The following is a 16,951-nucleotide window of genomic DNA, read 5'->3' as shown; positions in this document are numbered from 1 at the left end:
TCTCCCGGCAATCTTGATTCCAGCTTGTGCTTCTTCCAGTATGGATGTAAGAGTTGGACTGTGAAGAAAGCTGAGCGCTGAAGAATTGATGCTTTTGAACTGTGGTGTTGGAGAAGATTCTTGACAGTCCCTTGGACTGCAAGGAAATCCAACCAGTCCATTCTAAAGGAGATCAGTCCTGGGTGTTCTTTGGAAGAAATGATGCTAAAGCCGAAACTCCAGTACTTTGGCCACCTCATGCGAAGAGTTGACTCATTGGAAAAGACTCTGATGCTGGGAGGTTTTGGGGGCAGGAGGAGAAGGGGACGACAGAGGATGAGATGGCTGGATGGCATCACTGACTCGATGGACATGAGTTTGAGTAAACTCTGGTAGTTGGTGATGGACAGGCCTGGCATGCTGCAGTCCATGGGGTCACAAATAGTTGGACACAACTGAGCAACTGAACTGAACTGAGCTGCTGTAAGTAACAGCGACTCCCATCTTCCCAGTGTCTCCCTCTTTATCTGAAAAGCGGCCTCCGTTCCTTGGCCAAACATCCAAATCCACACTCGACATCTCAGAGCAGAGGTGACTGGGACCCCGGGTGGCAGCGCTTTGGGGCGGGAGGGGGGGCCCTCGAGGGAGGCCGCCAGGAAGGACCCTGATCGCTGAGCTTCGTATCCACTTGCTGCCCGCCTCAGCCCAGAGCCTGGCGCCAGCCGTACTGATAACACCAAGTGGCAAACATATCCTCATCACTACTGAAAACGCAATAAGAAAACTTCTTGCGGTCTTGGAGCATGCTGTTTCAGTGAGACACTCTTAGAGTAGAAATTCCCTCACCATTGCAGTGTACACAAGGATCCGGGTTAGAATAAAATGTAATCAAATGAACAATAAAGTCAACTTTAAATCGTTAAAAACATTTTCTATTTGTGTTCTATTTGACAGCTATGCATTGAACATGTGTGCCAGGCACCCTTGTGGTTTATGAGGCTGTAACAATGAACAAAATACATCTTTCCCCATGCTACTCAACAACGAAAGGGTGTTCTGGTCATGCATGGAATCTACCGGTTTTACCTTCTCACCCTCATAACTAACCTCAGAATGCACCCCAAGCCCAAAGTCTCATCTGACAATGATACCGAACAATGCAAGTCCAAGTGTCCAACACAGTGAGGCCAAATAACACTAAAACATTGGAGTCTGGAACAGAGGAAGGTTCACACGAGAAGATGGGTGGCTCAAGCCCTAAGAACCCCAAAGTCACTGAAAGCTTTCATCTCTGAGGTAGCCAGGCGCCCAACCTACTAGCCCTAAGGTTCCAAAAACAGGTCCCTCAGATTGTGACCCAGGCAAACTGCCAGTGCTTTTAGGTCGCGGAGACACGGGTAGTGGAGACGCTCACCGCTGCCTCGAGGCCTGGGCCGAGCCGAGTTGGTGGCCGCGGTGAGGGCTCTGAGCCCTGCGGGACACAGTGCTAAGCCCATTCTGGACCCCCGCTCACCCGCTGGCCCACGGCCGGGTCAGATGGAGGGCCTCAGGGAGAAGGCCAGGATCCGTCTCTCACCTCACTCTCCACCTCACCACCACCACTCCACCGTTGTCTAACTCCCCTCACTAACCGTAGCTGCTTGTAGGCAGGACCCGCTGCTGTGCTGTGCAATGGTGGAGCAGGACCCTACCGGGGGCTCCCTGACAGTTGGGTGCCTGTGGGCGGGGCCGGGTGAGGCACTCACCAATGGCGGAGCAGGACTCACTGCCGGGTAACAGGGCGCCAAGGAGTAATGGGGCAGAAGTAGTTGCTGTGCTTTGCAATGGCGGAGCAGGACCCTACCGGGGGCTCCCTGACAGTTGGGTGCTGGTGGGCGGGGCCCGGTGAGGCACTCACCAATGGCGGAACAGGACTCACTGCCTGGTAACAGGGCACCAAGTGGTAACGGGCAGCAGTAGCTGCCGTGCTAAGGGCTGAACTCACTGTGCTGTTACAACAGAAGCAGCTGGAGGCCATTCTCAATTCTCACATGCAGGTGGCCAGATGAGTACCACAAGACCCTACCATCCTCCTCCTTAAAAGTAGCTATCTGTAGTTTGTCATTAGCTTCTGCCCCAATGGCACACTCTGTGCAGGACCCTTGCTGGACAACCTACTTAGAGGCTCTTCCTTGGGGAGGCTGACTACAAGAAAAACAAGTCATTTATTCAGTAAGTTTAGAGCTATGGATGGAGAAGGCAATGGCACCCCACTCCAATACTCTTGCCTGGAAAATCTCATGGACGGAGGAGCCTGGAAGGCTGCAGTCCATGGAGTCGCTAAGAGTCAGACACGACTGAGTGACTTCACTTTCCCTTTTCCTTTCATGCATTGGAGAAGGAAATGGCAACCCACTCCAGTGTTCTTGCCTGGAGACTCCCAGGGACGGGGGAGCCTGGTGGGCTGCCGTATATGGGGTCGCTACGAGTTGGATAGGACTGAGCGACTTCACTTTCACTTTTCACTTTCATGCATTGGAGAAGGAAATGGCAACCCACTCCAGTGTTCTTGCCTGGAGAATCCCAGGGACGGGGGAGCCTGGTGGGCTGCCGTCTATGGGGTCGCACAGAGTCAGACACGACTGAAGCGACTTAGCAGAGCTATGGAAGGAGACAGAGGTAAACTGAGTCACCAAAATGATGACAGTGGTGACAGAAACATAAGGAATAACAATCTTCCCAACTTACAAAGGAATGTTCTCTGGGGAAACTATTTGCTGTGTTTCCAAATAACTTTTTGCTATATTTCCAAATGAACTATTTGCTATATTTCCAAATGACTTCTGATACTACTTCCTTTATCTTCCAACTTACTGGTATATCCTTATAATAAGCCTCCCGTCAACTGATGTTAGCAGAACAGGCCACTATTTCTTACAATCTGAAAGGACATAACTATCACACACATTACTTTCCAGTTACTTCAACGATAGGCCCTTACTGCTAAGTCACTTCAGTTGTGTCCGACTCTGTGCGACCCCAGAGATGGCAGCCCACCAGGCTCCCCCGTCCCTGGGATTCTCCAGGCAAGAGTACCGGAGTGGGTTGCCATTTCCTTCTCCGATGCATGAAAGGGAAAAGTGAAAGTGAAGTCACTCAGTCGTGTCCAACTCCTAGCGACCCCATGGACTGCAGCCCACCAGGCTCCTCCACCCATGGGATTTTCCAGGCAAGAGTACTGGAGTGGGTTGCCATTGCCTTTTCCAGGAGTCTTCTTAAGCTATGGATAACACAAAGTGTTAGTCACTCAGTTGCACCTGACTCTTTGTGACCCCATGGACTGTAGTCTGCCAGGCTCCTCTGTCAATAGAATTCTCCAGGCAAGAATACTGGAGTAGGTAGCCATTCCCTTCTCCAGGGGATCTTTCTGACCCAGGGACTGAACCCAGATCTCCTGCATTACAGGCAGATTCTTTACCATCTGAGTCACCAGGGAAGCACCATGGAAACACAGGGACTGTACATAGTCCATGTATAAAACGCATGGTAGATTCCACTTATTGTTTGACTGAAAGGCAGCACAACATAAATTACTTATGATGGAAACACATTACAGGGACTTCCTTGGTGCTCCATTGGCTAAGACTCCAGGCAGGGGGCCCGGGTTCAGTCCCTGGTCAGGGAATTAGATCCACAGATCCAAACTAAGAGTTCACATGCCACAACTAAACAAATAAATTTTTGTTTTAAATTACAGTTCAGGGCTTCCCTGGTGGTCCAGGGGTTAAAAACCCATGTTGCAACTGAGGGGACTGGTTGGATCCCTGGTCTGGGAAAATCCCACATTTCGTGGGGCAACAGAAGCCCACGTGCCACAACTACTGAGCCTGTGCTCTAGAACCCAACAACTGCAACTGCTAAGCCCACGTGCCCAAACTATGGAAGCCCGCACACCCCAGAGCTTGTGCTCCAGAACAAGGAAGCCACTGCAATGAGAAGTCCAAGCACGGCGACTAGGAAGTCGCCCCTGCTCGCCACAATCAGAGAGAACCGCGTGCAGCAAAGAAGGCCCAGCACAGCCAAAATCATAAACCAGTTAATTAAATTTATTACTTAAAAAAATAATAATAAATACATGTTCAAAAAATTACAGTTCAAATTCCAAGCATGCACAGTGAAACCACTCAACATCACATTTTTAAATAGGAGATGAAGCCAGTGAGTCTCACCTCACATAGAACTCTAAAACTCCAGCTCCCCAGCGATCCCAAAAGTACTTAATCAGGAAATCTGAGTGTAGGGTGAGCACACATCTTGTAGAAAACTCCTCAGTTAATTCCGATGCCCAGTCAACACTGAGAATCCCAGTACTGAAGCAGAAGTAACCGAGGGCCTTGTTACTCAAAGTGTAACTCAGGCACCACTAGCAGCAGCAGCATCTACAGTCTGTTAGAAAGGCAGAATCCCAGGCTCCACCCCAAACCTATGAAATCAAGATCGGCAGTTTTACAAGATCTCCAGGGGATTTGTAGGCATATTAAAGTTTGAGAAGCACTGTTTAAAGCATTGCTACAGAAGTGTAAGAAATACCATACCACGTTTTCAAGTTGAATACCTCAAGAAGAAAGGAGAAACAGGATTAGATCAGCATAAAAGATAAAATGTTTGTGATATTAGGCACTTCCCATTACTAAGCCTCTAATTAAGAGGAATACTCAAATATAAGTCTGCACATTTTAAAACTTGAACTACCACTCCTTATTCCAAATGAATTTCACTTACAAACCACACCTTCCACTGGCAAGTTATACCTCAACTGAGTAACACGAATCGACCAGATAACTTGTTATCTCCATGGAGATAGTGTGTTGAGGGACACTCCTCCTGAGGCAGTAAAGACACAAGGAGTGTGGTGACAAGGCAAAAAAGGATCTTTTACCTGGGCAGCCCCAAGCTGAGTGAGGGGCCTTCCAGATTTTTGTGAACACCTCTGTACTAGTTTCAGAGGACTCTTTGGAAATGGGGATATTTATTGCCAGCAAAAAGAACTCTCCATGTGTCGTGCAAACGTTTTCTTCCGTGCCCCTTGTTCTTGGCCGGCTCTCAAAGAAAAAGCATTTAGCTTTCTTCCAGTACAGCGATTCCTTGATTAATGTATCTTCAGGAAACAACACTCCAGCATGATGAAGGCAGCCATATTGGACACAAACTCTGAATCTTAAGCAGCAGCCCTGGCATGAGCTACAGGCTCATCAGTGATGCCACTGCGAATCTGCTCCTGTGCAGCGGAGGGACAAAACCACCTCCCGTCACAGCTTCTGTTTGTTTGTGCCCTGAGAAGTATTAAACATGGCTCTTGGCAAAATGACAGAATCAGAAAACTGTTTTCAGATTCTAGAGGTTTCCTTTTCAATCCCACTAAACAAGGATGACCGTGACCCTCTTCAAGAAATGTACATGACACATGAAAACCTGACATTTACAGGCATTTTTCCCACAGTAAACTTGTAGAGCAGTTAGAGAATAAATAATTCCCATTCAAAAGATGCAAAAGGGAGAGACATCTAAGTTATTTGTCCAAGGTCACATTATAATAAAGCACAAAATAGCAGCAAGAACCTAGGCATCCTAAGGTAACCTCGTGGAAACAAAATTAGCCTGGTGATAAGGAGGGAGGAACAAGATCAAGTCAGAAGTTTTATCAGCCAGGAATTGGATTCAGCTGCTAATTATAATGGCAACCCACTCCAGTGTTCTTGCCTGGAGAATCCCAGGGATGGGGGAGCCTGATGGGCTGTTGTCTCTGGGGTCGCACAGAGTCGGACACGACTGAAGCGACTTAGCAGCAGCAGCTAATTATAAAGACCTAAGATAACAATTGTTTCCCAGGTGGTGCCAGTGGTAAAGAATCCACCTGTCGATGCAGGAGACGAAAGAGACATGGCTTCAATCCCTGGGTCAGGAAGATCCCCTAGAATAGGAAATTGCAACGCACTCCAGTGTTCTTGCCTGGAGAATCCCATGGACAGAGGAGCCTGGCGAGCTCCAGTCTCTGGGATGGCAACGAGTCAGACACAACTGAGCGACGTAAACACATGCACGGCCACAGAGGCTTAAATAGGACAGTTTTTCTTAAATAAAGGAGAAGCAGGCAATCAAAAGCTCACAGGATGGCTTTATTAACATCGGGAACTGAGAGTCCATGTATTTTTCCGCCCCACTGTTCTCAGCGTGTGGCTTCCATCCTCAAGGTGACCTCATGACTCAGGATGGCTGCCGAACCACACACACCCTTGATCCTGGTAGGAGGGAGATGGAAGGGGATATGGGCAAAAGGATATTCTGTACACTTGAGTCCCCTTTAGAGAATTTTCCTAGAAGCCCCACTCAACAACTTCTACTTGCATCTCCTTAGCAGGCTGGGGGAAGCAGTTTCATAGGTGGGTACTCTGCCACAGTCCGTCATACAGGGTTCCACTGACTAAGGAAGGGGGGAACGAATACTAGGGAGGCAACTAGGAATCTGCACAGAATCCTACTCCATTGCTTTCTAGCTGTGTGACCTGGAGTAGATTATTTGCCCTTCGAGGTAAACAGCCCCTTCAGTTTCTCATCTGCCACAATGAAGGGACTCATCACACCTATCTCATAGGACTGGTGTGAGGACGAAGGGAAAAAAACACACTTAAGACAATTAGAAGACCACCTGGAAGCCGCACGATAAATATTAACTCGTTGTTTGGTTATCCTACTCCAGGGCTTTTCCAAATTCCTCTCATACTCTAACTTCCTCTCCATTTCCAAAACTGGAAAGGAATTCATATTAGTGCTTGGCACCTGTGGATACACTAGTGTGAAGGAGTTTTAATCATAGGCTACCTCAAGCTGGGTATGCATTCCATGTCTTTCTTTTCCAATTATGAAAGTGTGTGCCAGACATCAGGACACATGAGATTTTCTGGACAGAGCTAGGGTGGAGGAATTGAGCTCACATTCCCCAAAAGGCAAGGTCTGAACACAGTCCCAATGGAGATTTTGGACAGCCCAAAGAAACTAAAAAAGAATGATATCTCCCGTGCAGAATTCTACAAAACTTATGGAGATATTCTACCCCTGAGGAGGTGAAACGAAACTGTCACTCTAAGTGTGGCCTGCTTAGTGACTTCCTTTAGTTCCTGTGGTCTGAATGCAGTGGGTAGTGACCCTGGGGCAGAGAAACTGACAGACACTCCCTCAGGTAGGTGATCAAGGTCAACACCAACAGCAATAAGGGATGTTAATTTATACCCTAAGTGTGGAGAAAAGGGGACCCTCTTGTAGGAATGTAGACTGATACAGCCATTATGCAGAACAGTATGGAGGTTCCTTAGAAAAACTAAAAATAGAACTCCCATATGACCCAGCAATCCCACTACTGGGCATATACCCTGAGGAAGCCATAAATGGAAAAGACACATATACCCCCCAATGTTCACTGCAGGACTATTTACAATAGCCAGAACATGGAAGCAACCTAGATGTCCCAGGACAGATGAATGGATAAAGAAAATGTGGTGCAAATATACAATGGAATATTACACAACCACAACAAGGAATGAAATTGGGTCATTTGTAGTGATGTGGATGGACTCAGAGTCTGTCATATAGAGTGAAGTGAGAAAAAGAAAAACAAATGCAGCAGCGAAACGGTACGGATGAACCCATTTGCACGGCAGGGATAGAGATGCAGACACAGAGGACAGACAGGTGCACACAGTGAGAGGAGGGGGAGGGGGAAAGGGAGAGCAGCGCTGCGGCTGCTGCTGCTGAGTCGCTTCAGTCGTGTCCGACTCTGTGTGACCCCATAGGCGGCAGCCCACCAGGCCCCGCCGTCCCTGGGATTCTCCAGCCAAGACTACTGGAGTGGGTTGCCATTTCCTCCTCCCTGGACCTATATAATCACCATCTGTAAAACAGATAGCCAGTGAGAAGCTGCTGTACAGCACAGGGAGTGCAGCTGGGTGCTCTGGGATGACCTAGCTGGGTGGGATGGCGGTGGTGGTAGAAGGGCGGGCCAGGAGGGAGAGGACATATGTATACATAGAGCCGATTCACTTTGTTGTACCTAAGAAGCTTTCACAACATTGGAAAGCAATTATACTCAAAAAAGAGAGAAAAACTATACCCTTAATATGTGGTTAATATGGTACTTCATGGGCTTCCCAGGTGACTCAGGGGTAAAAAAAATCCGCCTGCCAATGCAGGAGATGCAAGAGACTCAGGTTTGATCCCTGGTCCAGGAAGATTCCCTGGAGTAGAAAATGGTTAACTCCAGTATTCTTGCCTGGAAAATTCTATGGACAGAGGAGCCTGGCGGGCTATAGTCCATGGGGATGTGGAGTTGGACACGACTGAGCACGTGTGCACACACGCGCACACACACACACACACACACACACACAGTATTTTACCTCTCAAACACCCCAAACTCCAGTCTAAACATGAGAACATCAGATCCCCAAAGAGCGACATTCTACAAAATATCCGACCAGTACTCCTTCACACGGTCAAGGCCATCAGGAACAAGGAAAATCTAAGACACTGTCCCAGCCAAGAGGAGCCTGAAGAGACAGGACAACTACACGTAATGGGACCATGCAAAGCAAGGATAAATTAGGTCAAAATTAAGGAGATGTTAATAAAGGGGAAATATGGGTGTGGGAGACAGGAACCTTCTGTACTAGCTTCACAATTTTCCTGTAAATCTAAAACTATTCTAAAAGAAAAGTTCACTTAAAAAAAGAAAACAGCCACTCCTACAGGGTCGGCTGCTCTCACGTCTGAAGGGTGTACTGTCTGTTGCCCATTTAATAAAGTTCTGCTTGCAAAAAAAGAAGAAAAAATGCTTTATTGCCTGTTCACTCCCCCCCCAGCCATGTACCCATCCCCACCCAAAGGCAAGCCTAGAGCCCCTAAAGGTGAGACCTACAGAGGCTGAGGGACAGAACTGACGTTCAACCTCCCTTCAAATGAGAGGGCCGGGCCTCCTTCCTTCCCTCCCATCACCCTGCTCTACACTCTGAAGTGACTAGATATATATTTCCATCTTGTACTTAATAACATTTGCATCGTGCAGTATTATAAATTCCCCCAGAATATACACAAGAGAATTATAAATCTCCCCAGAACACATCTCACAGCTTCCACTGATAAAGCAGAGTACCATCCCTCCATCAGTGAAGTGCCCATCTTGAAAGACAACTCGTAAGCTAGCATGACAGCCCTTCTCCAGGTGAGGCATGTCTTGAGCCTGGCACCTTTGGCTTCTCCTTCATCAGCAAATTACTTCACAAGGAGCCTGGAGAAACACCCCTAGATGTGAACCTGCACACTGGCACGCTTCTGTAAACCAAGTTAGAAGTTCTTTTTCTGCTCGTCTCCTAGAATCACAAAATGCAAAGTTGGAAGCCTCATCCTTTCAATTAATAAGGCCCAGAAAGATGCTGTAAGTTGCTGGAGGCTAAAGCTAACTAGCAGAGATCTGTGTACAGAGGATTAGACTCTAAGTACCATTGAATGTAGGGCTTCCCAGGTGGCACTAGTTGTAAAGAACCCTCCTGTCAATGCAGGAGATGTGAGAGACGTGGGATCGATCCCTGGGTCGGGAAGATCCCCTGGAGGAGGGCATGGCAACACACTCCAGTCTTCTTGTCTGGAGAAGCCCAGGGACAGAGGAACCTGGTGGACTACAGTCTATGGGGTCGCAAAAAGTCAAACACGACTAAAACAACTTAGCACACACACACCACTGAATGTAAAGGTGAAACGTTCTGAGGGGAGACAGAGTTGCTCCCAGAATGTAACATGCCAGTGAAGTTATAGAAGCCTTGGATGAACAGTGGCAAAGATTAAAAAAAAAAAAAGAATGAAGGAATGCACCCTGGTTAAAAATAGGATGTGGAGTCATTGACTTCCCTTTATTTGTTTGAAATCACTTTGAACACAATGATTATGTCACAAGAAAGAGCTTTTCTTTTGTGATGAAGAAGAAAAGGTATTAATAAAAATCACGACAAGCCACATTAAAATAGCTTGTAAGGTGCAAGGAATGTCAAATGAAGAACTAGGCTCTATCTTTGATGGTCTTGTAAGATTGAGATATTTCAAAAAGAGAATCATGAATTCCAAAGCAAAGCAAATACATTTGATTAGAAATGGTGAAGATGCAGTTTTACCTCCTTTTTCTTTGCCAACCTGAAACTGCACAACTATTCCTAAATGAAGAAAAAATACAGACTCAATAAAGTGTTAGATATTTTAACAATAACAAAATTATACATAAACACTAACAACATTATAGGCAGTATTTATTATGGGGCCTAGCTGTGTTCTAAAGGTATTACATGTACTAATTCACTTAATCCTCAAACCCTATGCAATAGGTTTTATTAACACTCCCATTTTACAAGTAAAGAATGGACACACACAGACAGGTTAGGTAACCTGTTCAAGGTTACACAGTAAGAGGCTGAGTCAAGAAATAAATTAAGATAGTCTGATTCTCTTATGCTAACCTCCATTTCATAGTTACCATGAACTACTTGATCTTCTTACTTATTTCTTTAAAGTATATTAGTCTTATTTTCCCTAATTCTATGACATGTCCTTTAAAAGGAGGGAGCCTATTTTATATATTTCTTTGTATTCCCTGTATTTTCTACACATTTTGCATACATTTTGTTGACAGGATAACTAGTAGATCTTCTTAAAGAACTTGGTGAGTAGAGAATTTTTAAATAACATGTCCATATATCCCTAGTTTCTGTGAGATTTATAATAACCTTCTCAAAATAAATCAGATAACTTTGGAAATCTAATAACAAAAACTGTAAGCTAGTGGCCCAGAAGAATTCATGTAGTTTTCAAAACGATACAACTTATTAGGCAGAGCCACACACTCTGGGCCGTATGACCCAACACATTGTCATATAAATAAACATGTCAAATGCTTATTTGTCATGTCAAATAAACAACGGTTCATGACTTGAAACACCCAATAGAGTAACTGATTTGTAGCTATATATCTAGCTGTGTTCTTTTTAGATTATTAGATTCAGTTTTTTTTAACAGTTCTGAGTCTCAATTTACTCATCTTTAAAATGGGAATAATAAAAATGTACCCTCTTCCTTCTCAGGCTGTTGTAACAGTCAAGTTCCATGAGGCTGTGGAAGTCCTTCCTAAGTAGAAAAGCACCCGGTAAATGTAAAAAGTATTTCTAAAATATAACAAACAACATCATGCGGGTATAAACATGCGCAGCATTCAAAGCAACTGACTTTTATTAGTAGCCAGCAGGATAGCTTGGAAAAACACAGATTTTCAGGTCAAAAAGACCTGGATTCAAGTCCCCGTCCTGCCATTTACAGCTTGAGGGATCTTGGGCAAGTCACTTAAATATTTTTAAAATATTTCTGAGCCTCAATCTTTTTAATTATAAAATGGAGAAAATAACACCTCCCTCACAGGAGACAACCTGTAAGAAGTAGTTCATAGAGAACACGATGAAGAGAACACAACGAAGTTTAATCGTGACCTCATATTAAAAATATCAGTTATTCTACTCAGAACACATGGGAGAAATTATATCTGTCCTTCCAGAATTTACCATAATCACATCAAACACAGAGTAAATTTATTTAATATTTATTAAACCCTATCAAATGCCAGCAGTAAAGAATCCTCCTGCAATACAGGAGACAGATAAGACATGGGTTCAATCCCAAGGTCAGAAAGATCCCCTGGAGGAGGAAATGGCAATCCACTCCAGTATTCCTGCCTGGGAAATCCTATGGACAGAGGAGCTGGCCAGCTACACTCCACAGGGTCACAAAGAGTCAGACACAACTGAGCACACAAAATTAAATGCCTACCACTCCTCAGAATTTTGTACTCCCTGCCCTTTGGAGCGACTTCGCTTTCACTTTTCACTTTCATGCACTGGAGAAGGAAATGGCAACCCAGTCCAGTGTTCTTGCCTGGAGAATCCCAGGGACAGGGGGAGCCTGGTGGGCTGCCGTCTATGGGGTCACACAGAGTCGGACACGACTGAAGTGACTTAGCAGCAGCAGCAGCAGCAGCAGCAGCCGCCTTTTGGAGAAACAATATAAAAATGCTGTCAAGTCACTCAGAGTTCTCAGACCCATTTGAGATTCTGACGAAAGCTATGGCATCTCTCCCCAAAGAAAGCTACAAAACTTTTAGTAGACAAAACAGAAGATACAGAATATCTTCATGACCTTGGGGTAGAGAAAGCATTCTTAACAAAGAAGGACAGCGAGGAGAGGAGGGACACTTAACTATAAAGAAAAAGATTCATAAATCTACCTACACTAAAATTATGAATTTCTACATCAAAAGAAACCATGAACAAAAATTTTTTACATAAACTAGAGTGGAAGCACAATCTGCAACATCAACCAATGGAAGCTGAGACTCCTGTGCAGGTAGAAAACTCCAGCCAATCAATAAAAAATAATAAGCAAAAATGTGACATATGAATGCAAAGAAAAACTACAGCTACATGTAACTATGGATACACCTTACAAACTTAACATGGAATGAAGAAAGCATGACACTAAAGAATATACACAGGATGATTTCACGCATGTGAAGTTGTCAAATAACGAACTAAATCATACTTAGTAAGGTAAAATTAAATAATACTGAATAGGGATGCACATATATATGCATATGCTCATGTGCATGCATACATGTATAGGTAAAACTGCACAGGAAGAGGGAAAAAAGTGGTTCCTCAAGGGGAAGGAAGACGTCATGACTAGGAGAGACCAAAGTTTGCTTCGGGAAATGATAATACTTGGGCACAGGCTATGGGAGTCTTTATGATTTACAGGTTTTATATTTACAGGTTCTCCTGAATATACATTGCAAAGTTAAAAAAAAAAAAAAAAAAAAGGCGCTTCCACAACCACACCTATATAGTTAGCAGGGAGAGAAGGAATTCACAGACTCCCTCAAGTCCATACACCCTAAGTTTATGGTGTCAAGCTCTGTGAGATCAAAGAAAAATGGAAACATCCTTAGATTGTGAGGTGGTGGAGGAAGGAGAGATGGGATGAGAACAGGAAACATGAAAGAGTAGAAAGAGGAAGCGGGAGACTCTCCTGGCTGCCCAGTGGTTAAGACTTCACCTTCCAACGCAGCGTGTATGGGTTAGAGCCCTGGTCAGGGGGCTAAGACCCCACACGGTTCATAGCCCCAAACCCAAAACGTAAAACAGAAGCAATATTTTAACAAATTCAATGAAGACTTTAAAAACGGTTCACATTAAGGGGGGTGGGGGGAGAAACATGAAGCCTCTAGGTCAGTTCCTACTCTCTCCCTTGGAGAGAGAACACCGGGAACAGAGGTAACTAACAAATGCCCAAGCTTGGTAAGGAATGCAAGGGAGTCTGAAAAACACACGGAAACTAACGAGGAGAAAGAGGAGCACAGCTTGCAAAGAAATGTAAACTATTAAATCATGTGTCTCCAAAGAAAGAAGCCTGCTAAAATAGCCAGTTTAACCCTCTGGCCACTCCATAATATCTCTGTTCCTCACCCCTGAACCCAGGCAGGGTGTATAAAATGTTAGAAACTGCGAACACCAATTTCTGGGTGAAAAAGAACACTATGTCACCTCACAGCAACAGATTATCACGGAAGCTAGAAAAGCTCCTGGTAGCCTTGGGAAATTAAAGAACTGGCAAAAACAAGTTACAAAATGCCATTCCCACCGGCCTTGGAATAAACACATACACTGCAACTAAATGATAAACATATACCTGTATCATATCTAGGATGACCTTGGTACGGCTCTTCACAGAACATACGTGGAGCTTTTTGCTGAAGATAAAAGGAGTCCAAAGAATGCTTAAATCAGTGGAAAACAGAAATATCTCTGAAGTTTTTCATTGTATTCTCCCATCAATTATTTACTCATATCCAGCAATCACCCAGTATTTCATTAGATCTGGGTTTATACTAAACAAAACTATCAAGACGTTATCTTCCAAACGGTTGGTGTTTGTGTGGTTAGTCAAATGCCTTATTTTGATGGAAGAATAATGAGCAAAAGGATGATTTTTTTAATTAAAAAATTAATAATTAAAATTTTTTTAATTTTTTAAATGCTTTTTGTAATTTATTAATAACATGTATTAATCATTAATAACATGCAGTAATTTACATTGTACAAAACATACTTTTCTAATTTTTCTCATATCAATTCATTGTTCATTTACTGCCTACAGTTTCTACTCCTCAAATCTTATTGACATTAATAAGCCCACTAAGTATCAAATATTTAGACGGTAACACTCATTGCTAGAAAGAAGTCCAGAGCAAAGGATCTAGATTTCCTCGAAAAAACTTCCAAAAGGAAAAATGGAATTTGACATTTGGACTACATAAGAAGACTCATCTTCCAAAAGGAATGATTTTTAAGGGTTCAAGATCCTACCAGGAGCATCAAACCAAGTATTTCTTCACGTTCCACTCAAACTCTTTCCTTTCATCCCATTTTCTAGCCTCCATTTGTTCCCCAGAAACTCAGGATCTTTCAATTCTCCAACTTTCCTTGAGGTTAAGGGAGACATATAGAAAAATTTCTCCATGGTTTACTGGAATGCTCAGTGTATTCCACTTTCTAAAGAGGCCTTAATGAATGTGCACATCGGAATCTTTCTCACGCCTATATCTCCCTTTTATTGTCATCTCTTCCCTCTTGTTTTCAGATAACTGGCTTATCCAGTTGGAACCAAAGACCAAAGAATTTCCTCTCTATTATATTATGTTTAAGTGAAAAGCTCCCCCGGAAAGTGAAGGGGTGTGGGTGTGCACTTACTCACTCTTCCACTTCTGCGTCAAACTATTGATCCGTGCCGCCTTTGTGCACCCAAAAACAAGATCACAAAAGTAGTTATATACCAGAAATGATTCTCGGTCCAAATGCATCACCTTTTGGAATGCTATATTCTGGACTGGGGAGAGGGGGCAGGAGGGAGACGGGGCGGGAAGGAGGAGGGGCGAGGCGGGGGTGGTGTCACCAAGTCACTCTAAAGCAAGTCCTATAGAAACTAGGTGCACTTGGGCGATTGGGGGTTGGGAGGGCAGACCCAGGTCCGAAGTTCAACAGGCACCGAAACCCAAACCCGACTGGACTATTAGCACGTGCTTAGACTCGGTTGCGACAGCCTGGCAAACCTATCGGGAGGGGGCATTCTTCACCGGCCTCTGACTCATCCAGAGATAAGGAAGCCACAAGTTCCAAGCCAGCAGCTCCTGGATTTAGTCTGCACGGAAAATATGTAGTTTCGGCTCCAGGGCCCCTAACAGGTAGAGATAAGCTTGAATTTCCTGGGGCTCGGCCCCAAAGTGAGGATGGGAATTGAAGGAAAGCCACTCTCCCTCCGGCTCGCCTCCGAGAGTTGAAGGTGCGGATCCCCTCCGGGCGGGCGAGGGAGCCGCCGGTGTCCGGAGCAGGGCGTGCGCGGCCCCGGGTCCCCGGCGCCCCCGTCCCTCCCTCGCGCTGCCCGAGCCCCTCACCTGCGGCCGGGTGGCCGGAGAGCACGCGGCCCCGGGCGCGGCGCGGGCCCCCGAGCTCGCGGCGCTCGCGCAGCTCGTCGTCCTCGTCCTCCCGCCGCCGGCCCTCAGCCATGGACTAGCCGCGCGGGCCCGCGCGCCGGCCGCCAGCCCCCGGCGCCCCGCGCCCGCAGCCTCGGGCCTGGGAGGCGCCCCCGGGGAGCGGCGGCGTCGGAAGCGGCTGCTTCGTCGGCTCCACCTGCAGCCCGCGGGGGTGCGGCCGGGCGCGGGCCGAGCCGGCTTCCCCGCCTCCTCGCGCGCCCCGGCGGCCTCCTCCGGGCTCCGGCTCTCCCGCTCCCTTCCCCGCCCCGCGGATCGGAGCCGGGATCGGGCGGGGTCTGGCGGGGCCTCGCCTCCTCGGGGAGGGGTTACCGGCCGCAGAGCCGCCCAGCCGCCGCACAAGCTGGGAGCACCCGCGCCACCCAAACAGACCGGTACAAAATAAACAAACGGGATGGGAAAGGGGGAAAGAGGAGGTGGCCTGGCTTCTTCCTGCCCTTTCACAATATTCCGGTGTCAACAGGAAACCCATTTGCTTGACACTTAAACAAAAGGAGGAGGAACCTGCCCAGAGTTGAGTTGGAGAGATGGGCCAGCTGGAGCATGTGAACTTAGAAACGAACTTGGTTGGGAGTTTCTTGGCGCCTCTGCATTGCACCGGTTTTTTCCTTTCCCTCTCTTCTCGCCCTTTTAAATCCAATCTCTGGGCAGAGAGCATACAGGATTTTTAACGCTATGAAGCCAGTCTGCTGCTAAGTTGCTTCAGTCGTGTCTGACTCTGTGCGACCCCATAGACGGCAGCCCACCAGGCTCCCCAGTCCCTGGGATTCTCCAGGCAGGAACACTGGAGTGGGTTGCCGTTTCCTTCTCCAGTGCATGAAAGTGAAAGTGAAGTCGCTCAGTCGCGTCCGACTCCTAGCGACCCCATGGACTGCAGCCCACCAGGCTCCTCCATCCATGGGATTTTCCAGGCAAGAGTACTGGAGTGGGGTGCCATCGCCTTCTCCGGTGAAGCCAGTCTATATGATACTATATGGTGGATACATGTCATTACACATTTGTCCAATCCCGCAGAATGTACAACAGGGAGAGTGAACTGTAACGTAAAGCACAGACCTTAAGTGATTATGATTATGATGTGTCAATGTGAACGCTGAAGAACTGATACTTTTGAACTGTGGTGTTGGAGAAGACTCTTGAGAGTCTCTTGGGCTGCAAGGAGATCAAAACAGTCAATCCTAAAGGAAATCAATCCTGAATATTCCTTAGAAGGATTGATGCTGAAGCTGAAGCTCCAATGATTTGGCCAGCTGATGCGAAGAACCGGATCAGGTTCTTCATTAGATCTCATTAGAAAGGACCCTGATGCTG

At 46.1% G+C, this 16,951-nt stretch overlaps 1 protein-coding gene across 8 annotated transcripts in view; it reads right to left on the bottom strand.

The window, feature by feature from the left end:
- SH3D19 (SH3 domain containing 19) overlaps positions 1 to 15,876 on the bottom strand; it is a 209,590-nt gene extending 193,714 nt beyond the window's left edge. For 2 of the 8 annotated variants that reach the window (XM_002694316.7, XM_005217479.5), the window contains exon 1: positions 15,545 to 15,876. In XM_002694316.7, coding sequence (XP_002694362.4) covers positions 15,545 to 15,656 — 112 coding nt within the window. In that variant the 5' untranslated portion in view covers positions 15,657 to 15,876. Of the gene's footprint in view, positions 1 to 1,610; positions 1,672 to 1,724; positions 2,192 to 14,843; positions 15,484 to 15,544 lie in introns of those variants that run through there. The other 6 variants (XM_059876230.1, XM_059876226.1, XM_059876227.1 and 3 more) reach the window with 5 other exon arrangements.
- Between the last annotated feature and the right edge of the window lie 1,075 nt (positions 15,877 to 16,951).

This window comes from Bos taurus, chromosome 17 (assembly GCF_002263795.3).
Source record: "Bos taurus isolate L1 Dominette 01449 registration number 42190680 breed Hereford chromosome 17, ARS-UCD2.0, whole genome shotgun sequence".
Lineage (NCBI taxonomy): Eukaryota > Metazoa > Chordata > Mammalia > Artiodactyla > Bovidae > Bos > Bos taurus.
Note: the sequence above shows the minus strand (reverse complement) of the source record. Positions and strands in the feature narration are given on the sequence as shown.